General features: G+C 42.3%; 2 protein-coding genes across 2 annotated transcripts in view; one reads left to right on the top strand and one right to left on the bottom strand.

The window, feature by feature from the left end:
- Med12l (mediator complex subunit 12L) overlaps positions 1-21495 on the top strand; it is a 177513-nt gene that overhangs the window by 76022 nt on the left and 79996 nt on the right. The window lies entirely within an intron of this gene.
- Gpr87 (G protein-coupled receptor 87) lies at positions 13018-18380 on the bottom strand. The gene is made up of 2 exons (XM_090323132.1): positions 18315-18380; positions 13018-14060 (listed from the first exon to the last, which is right to left on the bottom strand). Exons 1-2 carry the CDS (start codon positions 18346-18348, stop codon positions 13018-13020), a joined length of 1077 nt encoding a protein of 358 aa, XP_090179258.1. The 5' UTR covers positions 18349-18380.

Here is a 21495-nt window from a genome sequence, read left to right as displayed (position 1 = left end):
GGTAAAATCAGAGGACATATAAGTCCTGCCCAGCACTGTGTGAGACATTCAATATGTGATTATTGGCATATTGTAAACAATTCAGAAGTACTTGCATGCAGGACTCAAAATTGATCTTGACACTATTTTTTATAAAGTGAATACTGAGCATTTTGTGGTAATTATTAAATGCCAAGTCTAGCTTGTGTATACTTGTCTCTGTTACAATTAGAAGTAAGTGCCATAAATTTAAACAAAAAATGAATTTGACTTACCAGGTTCATCACATGTCATGATTTTAAAATTTCATTATCTGACTGGGCGCAATGTCTCATGCCTGTAATCCTAGCTACTCAGGAGGCTGAGCTCTGAGGATCACAGTTCAAAGCCAGCCCATGCACTAAAAACTGTGAGACTCTTATCTCCAATTAACCTCTAGAAAACTGGAAATGGCTCTGTGGCTGCAGGGGTTGGGCAGTAGCTTTGAACTGAAGAGCTCAGGGACAGCGCCCAGGCCTCATGACCAACCCTCCCCCCCCAAAAAAAAATTATCAGGATCATAAAATAAGTTGGCTTTATTCAATACTAGACATCAAGCATAAGTCCAAATAATTAACAATTAAAGAATAATTACAGTAAGTCCCATCTTTAAGAATCTTACTGCTGAAAAGGAAAAAAAAAGGCAAAGTTAGATGATCACTGTATGTTTTCTTTTGCTCCTGGTGTTTTGATTCTGTTGAGATGCTCTCTCCCCCAGCATGACCACTTCCTCTTGTGGATTTGTGACATTAAAGAACTGTGGGAGAGCTGGGGGTGTCACTGTCCTAGCTCTCAGTGACAGTGCTTGCTTAGTATGCATGGGCCTAAAGTTAGAGCCCCAACAACCCATTTCCCCCCCTATCCAAAATAAAACACCCGTGGGCTTCCATCCAGCTAGTATTTTCTCAGACTTCCACATAGCCTATTTACGACCACTACCACAAGCTGACAGGACATGCTCACAGTTTACAGGCAGGGCGGCTTCCTTGCTGGTGATAAAACTGGTTGTATAAAAGCATCCCTTATGTATTTATAGATGAAAGCTTAACACAAGTAATTCTGAAATATGTTTGTTACTGTGTCCAGTTGTTTCCCCAACTACTTTGTATTCTACTGGTAAAAGCTAGCAGGCTATATGGAAAAAAAAAAGAAAAAGAAAAAAGCTAGCATGCTTTAGCATCTTTATTCCATGTGTTCCCTCTGTTGTTGATTTACCCCAAAGCCCAAATATTCATGATTTTCTGGAGGGGTAGGTTAGGGATCTAGCCCAGATAAATACTACACTCTTGAACCACTTCCAGCTTTATGCGTGAGCCTACTCTGAAAGGAATGAGTGTAGATATAATGGAACGTCACAGTGGGCAGAGCATCCTGTAGGAGGTTCATAAATTTGTGGCAGTATGCACTTGGGAGATTTGTATGAATACAGCTCAAGACATGCTTTTAAAAAGTTAGGCTGATGGAAGCGTTACAGAACATGCCTTTTTGTCTTTCCCGTAAATCCTAACTTACTTCGAGGACTTGAGAGTGGTGACCGAAATCTTACCACCATCAACATGATAGAAAGTACTGCAGTGTAAAATAATGCCTGTCTTTTAAAACTTAAGCACTGAATGACAAAACCAGGAGCTCTTGGGAATCATGCTTTATCTGACAAACATGGTGGAATATTACCATCTTCTGCGAGATCAAAGGAAGTAACAATTTATCAACTGAATGATCTTGTGCAACATTTTATGTTTTTCTGGATTTGACTGAGTCTAAGCTTTAAGAGTATTACATTTTTGTTGATGATAGCAAAGAATCAAAGTTTGGAGCCTTGTGTAAAAGACTGAAAACCCTTGTGTTCATTTTCTGAATTTTTTCCTCAAAGACTGGCATTCAGTGTTGTACCATCAGATCCATTCTGCTGCTATCTGTGCTCAGGACTGCATGCAGGAGTCGACAGTACCTCTTCAGTTTGTATTCTTCAGGACTGACCCGTGTTTCTGAGTCAGCCTAGGTCCACAGTCAGTGGTTGTCCTTGGTGGCCCCTTTGTTCATTTCGAATGTCCCCAGTGTCCACTACCACAGGGATTCTGTCTGCTCAGGGATGATACATTACCTAAATGTTGGGGACCGGAGTATCACCTGACTTGGTGCTCTGGTTCTGTACGTAAAGGTGAGTGAGAAGATGGAATTAAATCTGAACCTAGTGACTAGGAATATTTCTAAATGCTATCCAAGATCATTAAATCATCACAGCACTTGTGTCTGCACACCTTTATGTATTTCTGTGATACATGACCTGCCAGGGCAGGTGACTGAGAGAGTGATGTACATTTGATATGTTTTGTTTACTAGTCCTCTAAGGGCTGAGCGTTTCATTCAGAACTTTGGAAAATGGAGAGTGTTATGGGCCAGGATGAGACAGATGAAATACATTTCAGATGAACTTCCCCAGAATTCCCGCTTCTTCATGCTGTAATGATGTTTTGGAGGAATAGGCAAGTTTAAGGGAAGGGCTTGTGGTATTGAGAGTTGATAACTGAAGCCAGAGGAAATTTCAGTGGTGTGTGTGCGTGCACGCACAAAGGAGCAATCAACACCTGAAATGATATAGTAGAAGCAATCTTATCTGTCTCGAAGACTGATGCTAGCTTAGTACATGTTTGCAACTCCAGATTGTGTGTTAGAGTTGTGTGCTTGTCCTTGGAGTTTTGATCTCTTTGATAATTTGATTGAGAACTTCTTTGTGCCTTAGACTGTCAGTACTACATATATCACCCTATTTAATTATGGAGTCCAGAGAGGCATTGTCTTGGAAGCACAATGTAGCCCCATCTCTGAAGAGATCTTTAAGTCACGCTGAGAAAGCATGAATTTTGTAACTACAGTTTAATAGTACTAAGAAAGATTTCTGATGCTTTTGCTTGGGATGAGGAAAACAAATAAGAATTTAGATTACATATTCCTTGAGGAAATAAAAGTATACAGAAACATTCACTTTGAGTGACTGTTCTTTTCTTTTCTTTTTTTATTGTCAGGGTAATGTATAGAGGGGTTAGAGTTACATTCATCAGGTAGTGGTTATATTACTTCCTGAACATTGATACCTCTTCCCATGTTTTTTTCTCCCATTTTCCCTCCCTCTACCCCTCCCAAACATCATATTTACCCCCCTTCCCTTCCCTATTTCAAATAAACAACTAAACGTATATACAATATACCAGGTACCAAAGTCAGTGACACATGAGATAAATCATAAGGGGAAAAAATAAGTAACTTCACAGAATACCTTAAGAACAACAGTGTTCTTTTGTGTGCATTAAGCAAGCAAAGTTGCAAGCTACAAAACCGTTTACCATGCTATACAAAACTGTTTACCGTGCTATCAGGAAGTATCCAGTAAAGATCTCTGTTGACTGCAGTGGACTGTTTCACAGCTTGTATGCGCTGAAGACAGTTCAGATGCTCATTGACGAAATGACTACATTTACTCAGCTCTTTTCTTTGTGTCACTGCTGATGGGGACGTGTTGACCTGTGTGCGTCATGAATATGACCCTCATTTGTTCCCATTTCTCCATGCTATTCCACTTCGATTTCTGGTTTTGACAGCAATTTACATGGTTATTTTAACTATAAGGAAATAAAGTAGTAAACAACTGATTGGTTTATGTTACTGTTCACTTAATTCCATCTATTAATTGGCAGTGATTATTAAATACAACAACATATTGAGACTCGGAGTCAATAAGAAAGTTGTGTTACAAAGATTTGATGTTTCAGAGAAAGTTGTGCTGACAAGAAGCCCCACAGTAAAGGCTCTCTTGATATATTCTCTCTCTCTCTCTCTCTCTCTCTCTCTCTCTCTCTCTCTCTCTCTCTCTCTCCCTCCCTCCCTCCCTCCCTCCCTCTTTCTCCCTCTCCCTCTCCCTCTCCCTCTCTCCTCTCCCTCTCCCTCTCCCTCTCCCTCTCCCTCTCCCTCTCCCTCTCCCTCTCCCTCTCCCTCTCCCTCTCCCTCTCCTCTCCTCTCTCTCTCTCTCTCTCTCTCTCTCTCTCTCTCTCTCTCTCTCTCTCTCTCTCTCTCTCTGTGGGTCATGGGTCTCTTGATAAATTCTGTGATGCTGAAATGACAAAGGATAAAATGTAGAAAAGTTTTGCAAACTGAAAAAGGAGCATGACAATTTCACAAGTCATTGGAAGAAGTTCACTCTATATTAAAATACCAAGAAGACACACTGTGTTCAAAGGTTCAGAATGTGGTTCAGGCATTTTGAAAAACACATAATGTATGACATTTCTTTGTATAGACAGTATTTTGATTTAGGCCAACAGTTATATATAATGTGAAGCACTGGGTGAGATTGATACTAGAGTAAAAACTTTACTTCTAGTTGTAAGTACTATGTGTGTGTGCCTGTGTGAATGTGCACAGGGTGTTGTGCACGTATGTCTGCTGAAAAGTCTTATAGACAAGACTTGGCAAAGCCTAGATAAGAGTTGGTGACTCTTTGTGGATTCTTGCTCCTCATGTTTAAAGTCCTATACATGTTCCTTTTGAAAAAGTCCCCACACTCCAATGCCGAGATGTTCTCTTGCATAACTCAGATAGAAATTGGCCAGTTTAGAATGGTTGCCTGTGAAAGTGTTCAAAATAATGGAATTTCCAGTTTCCTTAGTTGAGTTTCCAATTGAGGAAGAAAAAACATGTGGTCTAAGAGCCACATTTTTACCATTCTTACTATTTTGGATGAGTGTTTGTTTACTCACCATAGTTTTAGCTAAAAAAAAAAAAAAAAGATTGAGAGCATTCAAAGTGAAATCTCTGAATCCTGTGACTTTCTTGATGAGTTATTTATTCCTTCTAATGATGATTTGTTATATATAGTCCAGATTAAAAAAATTTATGTTAATTTGGAAAGAACAGTGAGTATTTACATTTCCCTGTTTATCTGGGCCAAAAATCTTAGTTTCTTTTGCAGCTATATGATAATTTCTTGTGTTAATTACTCTCTCCTGACATGTCCATTTCCATTGCTGGAGTCAGCACCCAGACATTCATTTGTGTGATTGCGGGTGTTTACAGGAAGGCTCACAAAGTACTGAGTCATATTACTGCAGTCCCATGCTGTAAATGGAGAGTGGATAGGCAGGCTCCTGTTGCTTGGGCCACCTGCTGTATAACTTTGACCAGTAGGTGGCGGTAGAGGGCTGGGGAACAGACTGACTTCTGAACCAGATGCTATGAGACCTTGACTGTGTTTGATCTTTGAAAGTGTTTGCAGTTAGAAGTAGTGTAGGGATATTAAAAGGTTGTTTTATATCATGCTAAATGCTAATTTTAATTGTAGGTTCTTAAGATTTATTGACTTGTCATTTCCCTTAAAGCTTTATTTAGCTGGTTAAAGAAAAACTGGTATAGTCTTAGGAAGTGGGAATTAAATGAGTTGGGTTAATAAGAGCAATATACAAATTGAAAGATTATTTACAAGATGAGTTTCTTTGAATATCGGTTTTATGAACATTAAAATTTCCTTTCCAAGTTTCCTGTATGTTTTTCTGTTTGCATATAGGAAAGAATAAATATGGTATTTAAATATTGGCCACAGTTTAGGAATTTGTAATCTGAAATCTGGAACCTGACATGACAGCTGAAGTGGGAAATTGAACATGTGCCTTCAGGTGTCGCTCAGTGGCAACCCAGGCACACTGGAATGGTAGAGGAAGGTCTCTTCTGTATGTACAGAGGGTGCCCTGTGTTGAAAATGTTCCATAGATAGATAACTCGTTGAATATGTGTAGGTATTCCAAAATTTCCTCAAATCAAAAATTTGAAATATACTTCGCTCCAAGTATTTTGGATAGAGACCTCTCAACTGGTGTAACGCAAAAACTTAAGAAGTGTGACATTTCATATTTGAGATTATTTCAAAATTACTTTTAAAAAGTAATGAAACAGAATTCTTTCTTGCTATTATGTATTGCTTTCAGATACTAGTGCTGTAAATTTATATTCTTCTCGTTGGCATTACGTTAGTCATGTAAGTGATAGATTCTTTGGCCCAGATAAATTTTTCTGACCCAGTGTTGAAATTAATACAAAACATAAGCAGTATATTTTTGATGGGTTTTTGTCATGTAAGTTTTTAAAACGAGGATAATAATGTTGTCTATCTCTTCTGTAAACCAGTGTTTTAGTATGCGTCATTGACTTAATAATTCCAGTTCACAGAAATAAGTGGTACCAATGGCACTGTGTCTGATAACAGGGCAACTCAATTGTAGAAACAATGGATGGGATTCAGAATACTTCAAGAGCTAATCAGGATTAAATGAGAAGTACTTGGTAAACTTTAAGGATTGAATAGGACCCCTTAACAGTATTGTAAAGAAGGTAGTCTTACATTTTTAGATTCAAATGGAGCTCTGCATTTAGCAGTATCTATGAAGAGTGGAGTATATTGAGATTCTGACTGGGAGCTGTGCTGTGCTGAAGAAGAAAGGCTGCATGGCACTGAAAATGTTTCCCCACCATGATACCAATGTGTCTCTGGACATTCTGGGGGGAACCTGATGTTGCATTAGCCTGTATACCTCCTTTTCCAATTAGCTGGTGTGAAGCATGCCAACTTAATCTGGCCAGTGGCATGCAGTCGGAGGTAGGAGTAGCTATACAAAATAGCCAACTCAGGTGTCTAAAATCCATGCACTAGAATGCTCATTGCATCTAGTGAAAGATTTTCATGTTTGAATTTATAGAGTTAAAATCTGGATATTTTTAAAGAAGGTCCACCTCTTTGCCCTTACTCTCTCTCTGAGACACTTGGGTTCCCCCTGCCTTAAAATGGCAGATATTGTTGTGCTGAGTTGTTTTGTACCCTCATTTTTGCTCACTTTAACCTCTTAGACTTTGGCAAACAGCTCACTAGTGTGTGCATGAAGGTGGGGAATGTGACTTAGTGGTAGAGTGCTTGCCTGGAATGCATGAAGCCCTGGGTTCAATTCCTTAGTACTATCCAAACAGAATAAGCCAGAAGTAGCACTTTGGCTCAAGTAGTAGAATGCCAGCCTTGAGAAAAAGAAGCCCAAAGACAGAGCCCAAGTCCAGAGTTTAAGCCCCAGGATTGCCCCCCACCCCGGCAAAAAAAAGTATAAGTTAAGTGTTGGTTGTGTGCACATTACCTCTGTTAACCACAATGCCATCTTTCCATGGCAAACATGACTTCGCTCTCCTCTGTTCCTGTCCAGCTTCTACCTCAATGTTAAGAACAGATCAGACCCCTTGTCACAGTTGAGAGCTTTGAAAAAGAAGGCTGCTTAAAGCAAAGGTATATATTAAAGAAAGTGAAAGTCTTCTAAGATTTAAATGTTTACTCTTGAACTTCTTTTTTGCTTGGCTTATTGAACTCTGTCCTTCATCTTATAGTTAAATATTTAAATTAATGGCAGCCCTATGAAAGGGTGGGTATCCTTCACAGAGAAAAACATTTTTGCTAATACATATTTAAAATAAAAACGTAAGCGATTATTTGATAAAATATATACATATATGTAATCGTCAAGTCTTCTTCTGTACTGTTAGCATATAAAGATTAAATATATCATAAGGTTTTAATGATGGCAAGCACAACTTCAGAGTATTAACAAAGTCTTAACTTTCCACTCCATTGTTTTCTCTGTGATAGCTGATATGAAATCAGGTAGATGAATTTATTGATATCCAGTAGTTGAACATTATCAATATGGTTCTTTAAAAGTGTAGCCAAATTCCTCTCCCTCATGCTCCCACTCTCTTACATGACACACATTCTTCTTACAGGGGAGGTAAGGGTAGATACAGGCCTTTGATGGAATGACAGGAGATGTAGTAATCAGTCAGTACTGACAATCAATAAGTAGTTTATTGAACCATAGGGAGCCTCTTAAGTTTCTGTTCTCTGCAGAAGCACCTGGAGGGCAGCACTGTGACTGTGGGTCATCTTCAGGGTGCTCTAACAGTCATAACCTGATCCCAGGAAGGAGGTCCTCACACTGGAGTCACCCCTCTTTACCTCATCTCACGGTCATAATCTTATCTAGGAAGGACCTCCTCACACTGGAGTCACCCCTCTTTACCTCATCTCACAGTCATAATCTTATCTAGAAGGAGGTCCTCACACTGGAGTCACCCCTCTTTACCTCATCTCACAGTCATAATCTTATCTAGAAGGAGGTCCTCACACTGGAGTCACCCCTCTTTACCTCACCTCACAGTCATAATCTTATCCAGGAAGGAGGTCCTCACACTGGAGTCACCCCTCTTTACCTCATCTCACAGTCATCATCTTATCTAGGAAGGAGGCCCTCACACTGGAGTCACCCCTCTTTACCTCATCTCACAGTCATAATCTTATCTAGGAAGGACGTCCTCACACTGGAGTCACCCCTCTTTACCTCACCTCACAGTCATAATCTTATCTAGAAGGAGGACCTCACACTGGAGTCACCCCTCTTTACCTCACCTCACAGTCATAATCTTATCCAGGAAGGAGGTCCTCACACTGGAGTCACCCCTCTTTACCTCATCTCACAGTCATAATCTTATCTAGGAAGGAGGTCCTCACACTGGAGTCACCCCTCTTTACCTCATCTCACAGTCATAATCTTATCTAGAAGGAGGTCCTCACACTGGAGTCACCCCTCTTTACCTCATCTCACAGTCATAATCTTATCTAGAAGGAGGTCCTCACACTGGAGTCACCCCTCTTTACCTCATCTCACAGTCATAATCTTATCTAGAAGGAGGTCCTCACACTGGAGTCACCCCTCTTTACCTCGTCTCACAGTCATAATCTTATCTAGAAGGAGGTCCTCACACTGGAGTCACCCCTCTTTACCTCATCTCACAGTCATCATCTTATCTAGGAAGGAGGTCCTCACACTGGAGTCACCCCTCTTTACCTCATCTCACAGTCATAATCTTATCTAGGAAGGAGGCCCCCACACTGGAGTCACCCCTCTTTACCTCATCTCACAGTCATAGTCTCATCTAGGAACGAGGTCCTCACACTGGAGTCACCCCTCTTTACCTCATCTCACAGTCATAATCTTATCTAGAAGGAGGTCCTCACACTGGAGTCACCCCTCTTTACCTCATCTCACAGTCATCATCTTATCTAGAAGGAGGTCCTCACACTGGAGTCACCCCTCTTTACCTCGTCTCACAGTCATAATCTTATCTAGAAGGAGGTCCTCACACTGGAGTCACCCCTCTTTACCTCATCTCACAGTCATCATCTTATCTAGGAAGGAGGTCTTCACACTGGAGTCACCCCTCTTTACCTCATCTCACAGTCATAATCTTATCCTAGGAAGGAGGTCCTCACTCTGGAGTCACCCCTCTACCTCATCTCACAGTCATAATCTTATCTAGAAGGAGGTCCTCACACTGGAGTCACCCCTCTTTACCTCATCTCACAGTCATAATCTTATCTAGAAGGAGGTCCTCACACTGGAGTCACCCCTCTTTACCTCGTCTCACAGTCATAATCTTATCTAGAAGGAGGTCCTCACACTGGAGTCACCCCTCTTTACCTCATCTCACAGTCATCATCTTATCTAGGAAGGAGGTCCTCACACTGGAGTCACCCCTCTTTACCTCATCTCACAGTCATAATCTTATCTAGGAAGGAGGCCCCCACACTGGAGTCACCCCTCTTTACCTCATCTCACAGTCATAGTCTCATCTAGGAACGAGGTCCTCACACTGGAGTCACCCCTCTTTACCTCATCTCACAGTCATAATCTTATCTAGAAGGAGGTCCTCACACTGGAGTCACCCCTCTTTACCTCATCTCACAGTCATCATCTTATCTAGAAGGAGGTCCTCACACTGGAGTCACCCCTCTTTACCTCGTCTCACAGTCATAATCTTATCTAGAAGGAGGTCCTCACACTGGAGTCACCCCTCTTTACCTCATCTCACAGTCATCATCTTATCTAGGAAGGAGGTCTTCACACTGGAGTCACCCCTCTTTACCTCATCTCACAGTCATAATCTTATCCTAGGAAGGAGGTCCTCACTCTGGAGTCACCCCTCTACCTCATCTCACAGTCATAATCTTATCTAGAAGGAGGTCCTCACACTGGAGTCACCCCTCTTTACCTCATCTCACAGTCATCATCTTATCCTAGGAAGGAGGTCCTCACTCTGGACTCACCCCTCTTTACCTCATCTCACAGTCATAATCTTATCCTAGGAAGGAGGTCCTCACTCTGAAGTCACCCCTCTTTACCTCATCTCACAGTCATCATCTTATCTAGAAGGAGGTCCTCACACTGGAGTCACCCCTCTTTACCTCATCTCACAGTCATAATCTTATACTAGTAAGGAGGTCCTCACACTGGAGTCACCCCTCTTTACCTCATCTCACAGTCATAATCTCATCCTAGGAAGGAGGTCCTCACACTGGAGTCACCCCTCTTTACCTCATCTCACAGTCATCATCTTATCTAGAAGGAGGTCCTCACACTGGAGTCACCCCTCTTTACCTCATATCACAGTCATAATCTTATCTACAAGGAGGTCCTCACACTGGAGTCACCCCTCTTTACCTCATCTCACAGTCATAATCTTATCTAGAAAGAGGTCCTCACACTGGAGTCACCCCTCTTTACCTCATCTCACAGTCATAATCTTATCCTAGGAAGGAGGTCCTCACACTGGAGTCACCCCTCTTTACCTCATCTCACAGTCATAATCTTATCTAGGAAGGAGGTCCTCACACTGGAGTCACCCCTCTTTACCTCATCTCACAGTCATAATCTTATCTAGGAAGGACGTCCTCACACTGGAGTCACCCCTCTTTACCTCATCTCACAGTCATAATCTTATCTAGAAGGAGGTCCTCACACTGGAGTCACCCCTCTTTACCTCACCTCACAGTCATAATCTTATCCAGGAAGGAGGTCCTCACACTGGAGTCACCCCTCTTTACCTCATCTCACAGTCATAATCTTATCCTAGGAAGGAGGTCCTCACTCTGGAGTCACCCCTCTACCTCATCTCACAGTCATAATCTTATCTAGAAGGAGGTCCTCACACTGGAGTCACCCCTCTTTACCTCATCTCACAGTCATAATCTTATCCTGGAAGGAGCTCCTCACACTGGAGTCACCCCTCTTTACCTCATCTCACAGTCATAATCTTATCTAGAAGGAGGTCCTCACACTGGAGTCACCCCTCTTTACCTCATCTCACAGTCATAATCTTATCTAGAAGGAGGTCCTCACACTGGAGTCACCCCTCTTTACCTCATCTCACAGTCATAATCTTATCTAGGAAGGAGGCCCTCACACTGGAGTCACCCCTCTTTACCTCATCTCACAGTCATAGTCTCATCTAGGAACGAGGTCCTCACACTGGAGTCACCCCTCTTTACCTCATCTCACAGTCATAATCTTATCTAGAAGGAGGTCCTCACACTGGAGTCACCCCTCTTTACCTCATCTCACAGTCATAATCTTATCTAGAAGGAGGTCCTCACACTGGAGTCACCCCTCTTTACCTCATCTCACAGTCATAATCTTATCCTAGGAAGGAGGTCCTCACACTGGAGTCACCCCTCTTTACCTCATCTCACACTCATAATCTTATCTAGGAAGGAGGTCCTCACACTGGAGTCACCCCTCTTTACCTCATCTCACAGTCATAATCTTATCCTAGGAAGGAGGTCCTCACACTGGAGTCACCCCTCTTTACCTCATCTCACAGTCATAATCTTATCTAGGAAGGAGGCCCCCACACTGGAGTCACCCCTCTTTACCTCATCTCACAGTCATCATCTTATCTAGGAAGGAGGTCCTCACACTGGAGTCACCCCTCTTTACCTCATCTCACAGTCATAATCTTATCTAGAAGGAGGTCCTCACACTGGAGTCACCCCTCTTTACCTCATCTCACAGTCATAATCTTATCTAGAAGGAGGTCCTCACACTGGAGTCACCCCTCTTTACCTCATCTCACAGTCATAATCTTATCCTAGGAAGGAGGTCCTCACACTGGAGTCACCCCTCTTTACCTCATCTCACAGTCATCATCTTATCTAGGAAGGAGGTCCTCACACTGGAGTCACCCCTCTTTACCTCATCTCACAGTCATAATCTTATCTAGGAAGGAGGTCCTCACACTGGAGTCACCCCTCTTTACCTCATCTCACAGTCATAATCTTATCTAGAAGGAGGTCCTCACACTGGAGTCACCCCTCTTTACCTCATCTCACAGTCATCATCTTATCTAGGAAGGAGGTCCTCACACTGGAGTCACCCCTCTTTACCTCATCTCACAGTCATAATCTTATCTAGAAGGAGGACCTCACACTGGAGTCACCCCTCTTTACCTCATCTCACAGTCATAATCTCATCCAGGAGGGAGGTCCTCACACTGGAGTCACCCCTCTTTACCTCATCTCACAGTCATCATCTTATCTAGAAGGAGGTCCTCACACTGGAGTCACCCCTCTTTACCTCATCTCACAGTCATCATCTTATCTAGAAGGAGGTCCTCACACTGGAGTCACCCCTCTTTACCTCATCTCACAGTCATCATCTTATCTAGAAGGAGGTCCTCACACTGGAGTCACCCCTCTTTACCTCATCTCACAGTCATAATCTTATCTAGAAGTAGGTCCTCACACTGGAGTCACCCCTCTTTACCTCATCTCACAGTCATAATCTTATCTAGGAAGGAGGTCCTCACACTGGAGTCACCCCTCTTTACCTCATCTCACAGTCATAATCTTATCCTAGGAAGGAGGTCCCCACACTGGTGTCACCCCTCTTTACCTCTTCTCACAGTTCTCTTCATTTCGCTGTGTCTTACCTTCGTTCCAAATTATAACCCAACCTCATGCCATTTCAGCTCTTTTTCCATTTACGTTCTGATGGACTCCAGAGAGGATAATGAAAATAAACCTTTATTTACACTTTTTACACATTAATTTCAACTACTATGAAATGGCCTTTTGGCCTCTGTCCCTTATACATCCGTGTAGTCATAGTAGATGCGGACTTCTGACCTCCGGACACTTTGCAGAGACCGAATGCTTTCACTTCTAGTTCTGATATTTGATTTTTTGAATAGCCTTTTTGAAAATGACCTACACATGAAGAAGTAAATTATTGGATCTAGGCACACATTGCATGCAGACAAGAAAAGTGTCATCTCTTTGCAGTAATACAGGATTTTATGTGCAGATTCATCTAAAAGCCTGTCTAAGTGACTGAAAGTAAAAGGAATTATGCACAAGTGATATGGTAGAAAGCAGGTGAAAAACACTGCCACAACCACCCTAATGCTTTGGTTGTGCTTTCGCTTTCGGCTAGACTGGCTTATGAACTGCCTGCTCGACTTGTGGATATACCTGGATATGGCAATGTAACATCCTATCAGAATTACCAGCACAGCCACAAACACACAGCTGCTGACATAGACGGCTGCCATGTGCCACCTGACTCCCAGAGGGCTTTTCAGTTGTGTGCATTCATGAACGTTGTCTGTAGTCGGTTGACCATTTGTTAGGATGATGTTTGGCAATGACAGAACAGCCATGACCACCCAAACACACACAGATAAAGCTTTTGTAAAAGTTATGCTGTACATTCGAGAGTCCCCAAATGGCTTCACCACCTTCAGGTAGCGGTCAATGCTAATTAGCCCTAGAAACACGATGGACGTGTACATGTTTGCATAGAATAAAACTGAAGTGTATCTGCAGAGGATAAACTCCAAGTACCAATGTCCAAACCCTGCACCATGGACTATCCGGAATGGAAACGTCAGCGTCATTATGAGGTCAGCCACCACTATGTTTTTGAGATAAAATATGAAGCTGGTTTTATTCCGAATGTGGAAGAAAATCCATACTGCCAGGCCGTTCAGCAAGATGCTCGCCACAAATATGATGAGGTACAGCACAGGCAAGACAATGGTATCAAACTCGTTATGAAGGGTGGCGTTCTTCTGGGGTCCGTTGCTCGTGTTGGTCAGACTGGGGCCGCTGTGGCTGTGCACCTCAGCGTCTGTGGGAGAAGTGGAGAGATTCACTCCAGTGCTTGGCATGCCCTTCGGATTTAGCACCAGTGACTTCCTCTTAATACCCAGGGCTCATTCATGGGACATTTAGGAACAGATAAAATATCTTGATTTTTTTTTAAGTAAAAATTCTGCTGTTCTCAAATACAGCAAAGTTCACAGTAGAGATTGAGCTAATGCTGAACCTTTCAGGTCATTTTCACTTTCCTAGAACTCAAGTTATAGGTGGATGTTTGGATTTTGGTTTATAATCATTCATAAATACTACACATGTTCTTAGTCTCTTTCGGCAAAATTTGTGTTCATAGTTAGGTACCTCAAGTAAATGTTTCTGTGTAGTCCAGTGAAAAAGGTATTTTTGCTTTTTTGTTATTAATATTTAATCTTATTACCAAGAAAGGCAACTTCTTAATTCTGTGTGGCTACATTTTTATTTATAAGGCTGGATTATGCCTATTTTATTGATTAGGAATTTTAACTAATTTTTGTGTTTTTGGCAATTAGAATCCTGTGGTTGTAGACTTTACCACTCTATGACATAACTAAAGGAACTGTCATGGGCGTTTTGTTGATGTGGCAGCCAGGCAAGTGGCCTCTGGGTGTCCTCCTCGGATGTGAGCGCTTCTTAGTGTCCTGCTTCTCTGGGTGCTCCACCCACTACTTTCCTGTCAGCTCCACCCTGCCCTCTCTCTGGTCCAGCCCTGAGGGGAAGGCCAGCTTAGAAGAGGGGGCGGGGTGGGTCTGAAGTCTGCCTCACCCTGCCCTACCCCCTGACTCCTGTGCTCAACCTTTGCTTCCTTCTTTTCCTCCATTTTCCTTGAGGCCATTTCTCTCCCCCCTTCCCCCCATCTGTTTCTTGGCTCAGTCTACACATCTGTTCTATTTTTATGGAGAATCTGAACTAACACAATTTACAAATTCACTTTTTACATAAAAGTCTAGAAGGAAGCTCATTTCCGAAATTCTTTTTTCTGTTGATTGTGTATGTATGTGTATGCACATGCCCAGTCTGGGGCTTGAACTCAGGCACTATCCCTGAGCCTTTTCTCTCAAGGCTGGCATTCTACCACTTTAGCTACAGCACCACTTTCTAGCATTTTCTGAGAAGTTTATTGGAAATAAGAGTCTCTAAGATTATAGACATGAGTCGCCAATGCCCAGCTCACTTTGAGCTTTTTGGTGCTTCCTTAAAAATAAGAACCTCACAGACTTTCCTACCCAGGCTGGTTTCAAACCAGAATCCTCAAATCTCAGCCTTCTGAGTGGCTAGGATCATAAGCATGAGCCATTGGCACCTGGCAATACTTCTTTGAATTGTGTTTTAGAATGCTTTTGTCTTGTGTTGTCCTCATTTCCCATCATTGCAGCCAGTCTATTATATGCTTCATGCAGTCTCTTTCTTTGAAGGTGTGAAACAGGAAAGTGTTTTGATGGTTGTACCCCCCAAAAAGTTTTAAAATTACAGTGCAGGTTCTTCTCGGGTAGCCTAATTCCCTGTTTAATTCATTTCCTTTTATTCTTTACTATGTTTTTAAAAACTGGTTTTCCTGGCCTCAATATCTTGCACAGTCTGTAATTTATTCCTGGATTATCCTGTTATGAAACCCACAATGCTCTTATGCTTTGTAAGTTGAAGTTGCCTGGTTTAGCTGTCAGGGCTCAAATCTTAACACTATCTTTCAAATCTATTTTATTTAATAGTGTTGCTGTCTTTGTACCAAAAGACTCAAAGCCATTAGAAGCTTCTGAAGAAGTGTAGCTTCAGCAAGGTTTAGATATCTGCTTGGATTAATTTACCCAATTAAGCTATTAGCTCAGCTTTCATCTACAGGGGTAGAACTAGTGTGAAAGTGCAGAGAGTACAAGCGAGTTTCAGTAGCTTATAAATACAGGGTCCAGCTGAGGGAGACAGCATGGAGGGGACCAGCGACATCATCTTAGAAAACAATGACTGCCTCAGAGCAATCACCGTGAGCAGATTTTCAAGGCAGTCATAAATGGAAGTGGACTACGTCATGGTCTCAGCCCGCTGGGTGTATGAATGGGGCTGCGGCCCTTGGTGTTGGGTGCATGCATCTGTGCACATGTCCCTTTGTAGCTGGAAGCATCCATCCTTCCAGTCCAGTGTTCTTAGGGATTAGTCCAGCATATCATTACATCGTAAGGCTTAATTATATGGACACGCACTCTTATTAAATGATAACTTACTTAGCAATTATGGTTATTATTAAAGAGAGAGTCAAATCAGAATTTCAGTAGAAGTCTCTGTGTGTGCTTATAAATAAAGCAAGGAGTGGCTTCACTCTGCAATGCTTGCTGAGCTGTTTTGTGACTTTGAGAGTTTGCTGTTCAAGTTGTGGATTCTGTTACAGTGTTTCTCTAACATAAGTGCTAGATTAACATTGTGAAACACAGGCCTCCTTAGCTCAGAGGGACAGGCTTCAAGGCAGATTCCACATTTATGATAAAGCTTAAACAAATGAGTAGTGAAGACCTGTGCTAGGCTATTCTTAGGAAGTCACATGGTAGCAGAAAGAAAAACGTTTCCTAAGGAGCGGGGCTGTCATCTGTGTATTACTCTGAATGGCTCCAGACTTAAATGTTCAAGGTTTTGCTGAGCATCCACAAGCCCAGGGGTCAAGAGTTGATGTTCTTGATTTGTTACTAGAGTTAAGTCTTTTCTGCCACCAGTTCCCATTGTTTCTTCTCCACAGTGGCCTCCATTTTTCTCTTTGTGAACAAGTGTATTTGGTGTTTCCACCTGGATCGTTGGTCATTAAAGATGCTGGCAGTTGGACTGTGGAGTTCTCTTGGTCAAGTTGGGAACATTTTTAATAATGATATTTTGGTAATTCACTTAGCAATGTTATAATGTGCTGTTTTCTATTTACTCAGATGATCGTCCCTGTGTTTATTATAGGCCTTTTTATAGAATGATAGTAATTGGAAGTAAAGAGTGTAAAGTCTTTTGTTGGTTTTCTCCTCTTTGTAATTTAAAAACTAAAATGACATATTAGAAATATAACTCCAGCAAGGGTCCAGTGGCTCACACCTGTAATCTTAGCTACTCTGCATCACTATTCTAAGCCACCCAGGTAGAAAAGTCCACGAAACTCAATATTAGCCTAGAGGCATTACTCTAGTGGTACGGCACCAACCCTAAGCAAGAAATCTGAGCAAAAGAATGAGGCCCTAAATTTAAACTCCTGTACTGGAGGAGGGGGCAAATCTAGTTCTCTATTAAAAAAATCCTTTTGTGGAATGTTTGAGGGTGGTTTTGTGTATGTGCGTGTATGTGCATGGTGTGTGTGCATATGAGCAAGTGCCTGGTTGGTGGGGGAAAGTTGCTTGTATAGGGAGAATGTGGGTACATGTGTGTATGTGCAGGATGCCTGGACTTTATATCCAGATATAGTACTATGTATATGTGACTTTTAAATTTTACATCTAAATTTAAGCACAGTTACAACTCAGTTTATTTACTGTATTAGCCACATTTAACATTTTTGGTAACTCCCATATTGGCCACAACTGAAAAGATTCCATTTTTTAGAAAGTCCTAGATGGTCATGCTGGAATCCATCCATTGGAACACACACCATAGCGTACCATACATGGACTGCATAATCACTTGTACTGGTAAACAAGCATTATTTCAAGCATAGCGTCTGGTCGTAAGTGCTGTGCACTGCATTGTTATGTCATCACAGTGTTCATGTAGAAGGAGAGGCACAGGACCTTGACACCTGTGCCCTTGAAGCTATGTGATTGGTCAGTGGTGATCTGGTACAACCTCAGAGTAGCAACTTTCCTGCTGGGGCTGGCTTTGAACCACAGTCCTCAGATCTCAGCCTCCTAAATCCCCCAACATGCCTAGGCACTTGGCTGTTGGTTTTGAGACCAGTAAAACCCCAAGTTTTGCACCGGTGGCTCACACCTGTAATCCTAGCTACTCAGGAGGTTGAGATCTGAGGACTCTGATTCAAAACCAGCTCAGGCACACAAGTTCGTGAGACTTGTGAGACTCTTATCTCCAATTAACTACCAGAAAACTGAAATTGGCACTGTGGCTCAAGTGGTAGACCACTAGACTTGAGATGAAGAGCTCAGGGACAGTGTCCAGGCTCAGAGTTGAAGTCCCATGACCAACTCAAAACACAAAAAATAAGAACGACTTTTTCACCATGTGAGAAGCTACTAGAAAAAGTCAGATTTTCTTGTTGTCTTTTCCTGTGTCTTACCTGGTAATTTTGTCAGTGTCAAGTTGAGCCCCATTCTTCCCTTGAGGAGTGCTGTGGGCAGAGCAGCATGTCAGGCGGCTCTGGCAGGGGACACAGGCACAGGGGAGGTACAGGGGAGGCACGCTCTGCCCTGGATCTGATTTCTGGAGAGAAAATAGATAAAGAGAACTTCAAACGTGCAATACGTTGATATTTTCAGTCAAAAAAATTAACCTGTATGTATAGAAACATATAGGAATGTCTGTCACAAAAAACATTTTTTGTGGGTTTTTTTTTTCAGCCTACTTTGATGTTTAGACTGCTGTGAAATCACAACCCCAAATAATTTCACATCTCTTGAAATGATGATAAAAGGGTAGTAAGGAGTGTTGCTGAGAACCTGGACAAATGGAGCTCTCACACAGCTGTGAGAAGTTAGGGGAGTATGGTAGCTCTGGAGCCCCCTGGGCAGTTTTTTAAGAAGTGAAACCTACCTGTATTATACAAACCAGCAAGTCTACACTGACATGTGTGCCCACCAAGAGAAAAGAAATCACTTGCCCACCTGAAGATCTGGTTGCAGATATTTATAGTATCATTATTCATGATAGTTTTAAGAGTACTGACTGATTTAGTAAGACATGGTATCACCATTACACTGGAATACTCAGTCACAAAATAGAAAGGGTACAGCTATTACACACATATACCTCAAAAATCAACAGAGACAGAGATCAGACTAGCATTTGCTTGGGCTTGGGACAGAGGAGGCTAGCAGCTAAGGATTTGACAGGTGTCACTGATGTGATGAGAACTGGATCATGGTGGTGGTGACACAAAAGCACCTGAAATAAATGAGGGTCTGGTTATAGCTAAAAAAAAGAAAAAAGAAAAAAAGAATTCTTATTGAAGAATCCCCAAACAGGCTAACATATCACTGCTTTTGATGGATTGGTTTTTTTTAAGAAGAAGACAAAAGTATGTAAGAACATACTCCTGCTCTTTGTTTCAATATACATTGAATTCATAGACTACTTTGTTGATGGCAATTCCTTTGTACAGCCACTTAGAGACAATATTTTTTTAAAAAGGGGGGAGGGAGAGGTATCAATGTGTGAGAAGTAATGTGCCTACTACCTGGTGAATGTAACTGTAACCACTCTATACATTACACCAACAATAAAAAATGAAAAAGGTGGGAAGGGATGGCAAGGTAAGTGAAGCCAGGTCCCAGTGACTCTTGCCTGCAATCCTACTTTCTCAGTAGGCTGAAATCTGAAAATCATGGTTGAAGTCAGCCTGAGCCAATTGCCCCTGCCCACCCCACTCCCCCAAAAAAATTGAAATGGAGGTTTGCTGAAGAGGTGGAGCATCAGACTTGAGCAGAAGAGCTAAAGGACAATGGCCAGACCCTGAGTTTTGAGGACTGCTTCCTAAAACAACCAAGGCTTGTTAGAATAAAAGAGCAAGAGGAGGGAGGTTGTGCAGAGAGGTAGAGGGCTGCGTTGAAGGAGGGTTTTGTTAAGTGTCATTTAATGCTCAACAGTTTAAAAATTACATTTTCCTAGTTTGGATGAAAGGAAACCCTGCCTTGTCCTTTCACCACTGACTGGCACCTTTGGAACACAAACAAGGACGATGGGATTGGCCATCTGGATTCAGTCTCAGCTTTGTTGCTTTGCAGCTTTCTGACTTTTCTGCTCCCTGTCATGTAAAATGAGTAGGATAGTTCATCCTTGGTCAGGAGCAGTAACATTTAGAGAGCAGCCTGCAGAGTTGCACAGGGTAAGGTCACTTGAGCTTCTTCACATTGTGCCAGACTTGTATGCCTACTACCTTTGTCCCCCCCGCCCAGTCTCCTTGTGTGGTTTACTGCAGTGCAGCTCTGTGAGTCTTAGTGTTTGTGGGTGTGGTAACAAGGATTCCGCCCATGGGGTAGTAGTAATTTCTTCCTGGGCTGGAATCCTGTCTGGCCACCTATAGCTCCCTGCTGAGAGCTGGTGAAACCACTCATGGCTCCAGTTTCACAACCAGTCTTGAGCTGGGATTCTACCACTATGGAGAGGCTTGTTTTGTTTTTTTCTCCAGCCACCCATTGATATCATGTGTTGGTTATTTAGCAGTGTCTCTACATGGCAGTGGTGGTGTCATTTGTTTTAAAATAAAGATCGTGGGAAAGGATTCACTTTTTTCTTTTCCATAGCCTCCAAACTCAATGTATAATTTCTCACACAATCATCAGAGCAATTCTATGACCTAAATACTTGATTCTCCCCATCTCCAGAGGATGAGAAGAGCAGATATCAGGAAATTACACATGAGAAGAATATATCAGTAGAAAATTTTGTTCTAAGCTGGGTACTGGTGGCTCACACCTTTCATCCTAGCTACTCCAGAGACTGAGATCTGAGGATCACAGTTCAAAATGAGGCAGGAAAGTCTCCAATAAGCCACCAGAAAACCACAAGTGGGGTTGTGACTCAAAGTGGTAAAGCAGTATCTTTGCGCTAGCAAAAGAGCTCAGGGACTGTGCCCTAGGCCCTGAGTTCAAGTCCCACAACTAACAAAAAAAGAAAAGAAATTTGGAAATTTTATATTCTATTAGGCATTCGTGGTGAATAAATTCTGGTAAAAAGTTACTACAGCCAGGTGCCTGCCAGTGGCTCACGTCTGTAATCCTTAGCCACTCAGGAGACTGAGATCTGAAGAGAGTAGTACATGGCTAGCCCAGGTAGGAAAGTCCGTGAGACTCTTACCTCCAGTTGACCACCAGAAAACCAGAAGTGGCACTGTGGCTAAAGGTGGTAGAGTGCTAACCTTGAGCTGAAAAGCTTAGGGACAGTGACCAAGCCCAGAGTTTTAAGTCCCACAACCGAACCAAAAAAGAAAAAAAAAAAGTTACAACATTAGGTATTCCACTAAGAAACGGAAAAATGAATGCAGATTGCTGCCTGTGCTGAAAGGTGAGTAGATAGCCCACATGTAGCCTGGCAAGCTGCTCCTTCCTATAGGCCCGAGTTCTTGGTTCACAGGCGGAGGGCTCCCTCCCAGCTCCTAGGCACTTGATTGTATGGACCGTGGTCCATTTCCCTTTCAATCTATGTGGATCATCTGTGCCACTACCTCCTCCAGTCCTGATTTTTCTTGCATTAGTGGCTATGGCTGAGCATGCTCTTTGAATTGCTCTTCTGGTTTCCGCTTA

The sequence above is a fragment of the Megascapheus bottae genome, chromosome 32 (assembly GCF_031878675.1).
Source record: "Megascapheus bottae isolate mThoBot1 chromosome 32, mThoBot2.hap1, whole genome shotgun sequence".
In the NCBI taxonomy this organism is placed as follows: Eukaryota; Metazoa; Chordata; class Mammalia; order Rodentia; family Geomyidae; genus Megascapheus; species Megascapheus bottae.
This window is presented reverse-complemented; position numbering and strand designations above follow the sequence as displayed.